Below are 4101 nucleotides of genomic sequence, written 5' to 3' on the forward strand. Positions count from 1 at the left end.
ACCTCAGAAATCCCAGGGCCAATTCTGCCTTACTTTATAGGTGAAAGCAACCACGAGTCCACCCACATTCAAGGGGAGGGGATGTAGTCCTCACCTCTCATGAGAGAAGGATCAGGGACCAATCGCACTGTGAAGATCTGGAGCCCGCATCTGCATAAAAATGGACCAACCGGGGATGGGGATCGGTTCTCTTCTCTCTATAAGCCGGTTTCTCCTCCGCCTCCACGGAGGGCACTTTCGGTTTCTTTCTAAGACTGAGTTTCCCCAGCAAGAGCTGTAACACCAGAATTGAAGCTGCAAGAGGGACCTCGCTGGAGCCGCTCCGGAGCCACTGGACTGGCAGTCTCACGCCTAAGCTGTCACCTCACAGCCAAGCCCCTCCACAGCCGAACTATATTACAATTTGGCTGTTTTCACTAAATTGTCTCCCCCCCCCCCCGCCTTTACAGCACCCCGAGGATTCCTGGTGGCATCGAATTGCTGGCGCCCACTTTCAGTTGACAGTATTAACGGGTGAGGGAATGAAAAAAATAAATGAATGAGAAGTGAGTGAGCACAGGAGACTGACCCTTAAGCCACCTGTACTGACCACCCCCTAACATCCTTACCCCGTAGGCTTTCCCACTTCTCCCGAGCACCTCCTGTCGGTGAGCTGCGGCGCCTGGCCCAGCCCGAATCAGACCGCTTGGCCGTCTTAGCCTTCGTTCTCTCTCCCAATTGGCTCCGAGTTGCTCCCGATGCCTTTTGGGGACTGTGGTCCTTTGGCCCTCGACCGCATTTCCTGTCGGCTCGGGCATTCAGGCAGCCACCGGAAGTGTTTAACCAAGCACAAGCTATCGCGATGGCATTGCATCACGGGAATTGCTGTCCTCCTGTTGAGTTTCCTCCACATTCCGCTGAAGGTAGAACGACAATTCCCACCATGCACCACGCTACAAGGTTCCCTGAGTGTAGCCCGTGGGCTCTTGGGAGATGTAGTCTTCAAACCTCACAGCCTCTTCTCTATCTTGCGGAGTGGGCCGGCTCAGAGGACTACATCTCCCTGCGCGCTTCCATTAGCCAAAGGGTGCCAGGCTGCGGCAGCCATTTCGTTCCGCCCGAGGAGCCTCTAAGATGGCGGCGGGGGGAACGGTGAAGGTTGCTGCCTGCCCCTCGGGGCTCTAGTCCGCCGTCTCGCCATCCTCCTGTATCCCGGCGGCCGGCCCATGGCCTGGTGGAGGCCCCGATCATGGACCTCCGCACCGCCGTGTACAACGCCGCCCGCGACGGCAAGCTTCAGCTGCTTCAAAAGCTGCTTAGCGGCCGGAGCCGGGAGGAGCTGGATGAGCTGACGGGCGAGGTGGCCGGCGGGGGGACGCCGCTGCTCATTGCCGCCCGCTACGGCCACCTGGATGTGGTCGAGTACCTGGTGGATCGGTGCGGCGCGAGCGTGGAGGCGGGCGGCTCGGTGCACTTCGACGGCGAGACGATCGAGGGCGCGCCGCCGCTGTGGGCCGCCTCGGCCGCCGGCCACTTGGACGTGGTGCGGAGCCTGCTGCGCCGCGGGGCCTCGGTGAACCGCACCACGCGCACCAACTCCACGCCCCTGCGCGCCGCCTGCTTCGACGGGCACCTGGAGGTGGTGCGCTACCTGGTGGGCGAGCACCAGGCCGACCTGGAGGTGGCCAACCGCCACGGGCACACGTGCCTCATGATCTCCTGTTACAAGGGCCACCGTGAGATCGCCCGCTACCTGCTGGAGCAGGGGGCCCAGGTGAACCGGCGCAGCGCCAAGGGCAACACGGCCCTGCACGACTGCGCCGAGTCCGGCAGCCTGGAAATCCTGCAGCTGCTGCTCGGGTGCAAAGCCCGCATGGAACGCGACGGCTACGGCATGACCCCGCTGCTGGCGGCCAGCGTGACCGGCCACACCAACATCGTGGAGTACCTCATCCAGGAGCAGCCTGCCGGGGAGGAGGCGCGGCCAGGGCTGGCCGGAGAAGGCCCCGCCACCGGCCCGGGATGCGTGCAGCCCCAGGGGGCCAGCTGCTGCACCTCCTCCCCGGAGGAAGCGCTCAGTGGCGAAGCTTACGAGAGCTGCTGCCCCACCAGCCGGGAAGCTGCCGTGGAAGCCTTGGAATTGTTGGGAGCCACGTACGTGGATAAGAAGCGGGACCTGCTCGGGGCCCTGAAACACTGGAGGCGGGCTATGGAGCTTCGTCACCAGGGGGGCGCGTATCTGCCCAAACCCGAACCCCCGCAGCTGGTTCTGGCCTACGACTACTCCAGGGAGGTGAACACCGCCGAGGAATTGGAGGCGCTCATAACCGACCCGGACGAGATGCGCATGCAGGCCCTGTTGATCCGAGAGCGCATCCTGGGTCCCTCTCACCCAGACACTTCCTATTACATCCGTTACAGGGGCGCGGTGTACGCCGACTCGGGCAACTTCGAGCGCTGCATCCGCCTGTGGAAGTACGCCCTGGACATGCAGCAGAACAATCTGGAGCCGCTGAGCCCCATGACCGCCAGTAGCTTCCTCTCCTTTGCGGAACTCTTCTCTTACGTCCTCCAGGACCGGGCGGCCAAGGGCAGCCTGGGCACGCAGATTGGCTTTGCAGACCTCATGGGGGTGCTCTGCAAAGGGGTCCGGGAGGTGGAGCGGGCCCTGCAGCTGCCCAAGGAGCCCGGGGACTCGGCCCAGTTCACCAAGGCCCTGGCCATCATCCTCCACCTGCTCTACCTGTTGGAGAAGGTGGAGTGCACGCCGGACCAGGAGCATCTGAAGCACCAGACCGTGTACCGGCTGCTGAAGTGTGCCCCCCGGGGCAAGAACGGCTTCACCCCCCTGCACATGGCTGTGGACAAGGAAACCACGAACGTGGGCCGCTACCCGGTGGGCCGGTTCCCCTCCCTCCAGGTGGTCAGGGTGCTGCTCGACTGCGGGGCCGACCCAGACAGCCGGGACTTTGACAACAACACCCCGCTGCACGTCGCGGCCCAGAACAGCTGCCCTGGGATCATGAACACCTTGATCGAAGCCGGCGCCCACATGGACGCCACCAACGCCTTCAAGAAAACGGCCTACGAGCTGCTGGATGAGAAGCTGCTGGCCAAGAGCACCATCCAGCCCTTCAATTACGTCACCCTGCAGTGCCTTGCAGCCCGCGCCCTGGACAAGAACAAGGTCCCCTACAAGGGCTTCATCCCCGAGGAGCTGGAGGCTTTCATCGAGCTGCACTAACGGGGTTCCTAGAGGGGAACCCGGGAGAGGTGTAGGCCACGCCTGACCTTGCCCTCTCGTGAGCGTCTCCAGTGGCAGGAAACGGGAGAAGGGCTGTCCCGCCTCTGCGGGGAGAGCGGAGGGCGTCAGCGTTGGTGCTGGAAGCCTTCAGGGTCGCGAGCTCGGAGATCCTCTTCCTCCAGGAGCGCAGCCATCCTCAACTGAGACGAGACGCATGGCCGTCCACACGTCCCCCGCGCCTGGGTCTCGGGAGATCGTGCCTTCCTCCCGAGAGGCAGAGGGATTGACGCCATTGCCTCCCTCCCCGCGAGAAACAGGGAGAAGCTGAGTCGGTCGGCCGTGGCCGGGGAGCCCCAGCCGCCCAGCGCCGTTGGACTGGGGCCCCCCCACCCCGAGGCGGAGAGGCGGAGACCCAAGAGGCCAGTCTTCCTCCCGCCTCCAGCAGGGGGCGCCCCGCTCGCTCCGACCCCCGCGGTGGGAGCCGGCAGGGCGCTGCCCAGGGCAGCCTGCCGGCGGCGTGGCTTTCAGCTGGTGTGGTGTGCAGTTTATTTAGTAGGCGGGCAGGTTAGGCATCGCACGGAAGTCCTGAGGTTCTGCTGCCATTTTTTTTTTTTTTTCCCCCTCAGAATTTGAACTTTTCTTTAAGACTTGATAAGTCGATTTCACGCACCGAGGGTCTCATTGTGCCCGCGCTGGGTGAGCAAGGTAGAGCGTGGTGTCGGTCCCCAGAACGCGGGTGACTGTGCTTTTCTTAAAACTTCCCTCGTTTGCCTTTTGGGCCTCGGGTATGGCCATCGTCATCAGAGAAGTATTTTTTTAAACGAGGTGCAGGCCAGACGCCCAAGAAGCTGAGCCTGAGCCGTGGGTTTTCCTGAGGG

General features: G+C 63.0%; 1 protein-coding gene across 1 annotated transcript; it reads left to right on the forward strand.

Annotated features, from left to right (window-relative positions):
* Positions 1-899: 899 nt before the first annotated feature.
* Positions 900-4095, forward strand: FEM1A (fem-1 homolog A). The gene has a single exon (XM_011373558.2). It carries the CDS (start codon positions 1229-1231, stop codon positions 3221-3223), a length of 1995 nt encoding a protein of 664 aa, XP_011371860.1. The 5' UTR covers positions 900-1228; the 3' UTR covers positions 3224-4095.
* The last annotated feature ends 6 nt before the right edge of the window (positions 4096-4101 follow it).

The sequence above is a fragment of the Pteropus vampyrus genome, unplaced genomic scaffold, assembly GCF_000151845.1.
Source record: "Pteropus vampyrus isolate Shadow unplaced genomic scaffold, Pvam_2.0 Scaffold226, whole genome shotgun sequence".
NCBI classification, from domain to species: Eukaryota; Metazoa; Chordata; class Mammalia; order Chiroptera; family Pteropodidae; genus Pteropus; species Pteropus vampyrus.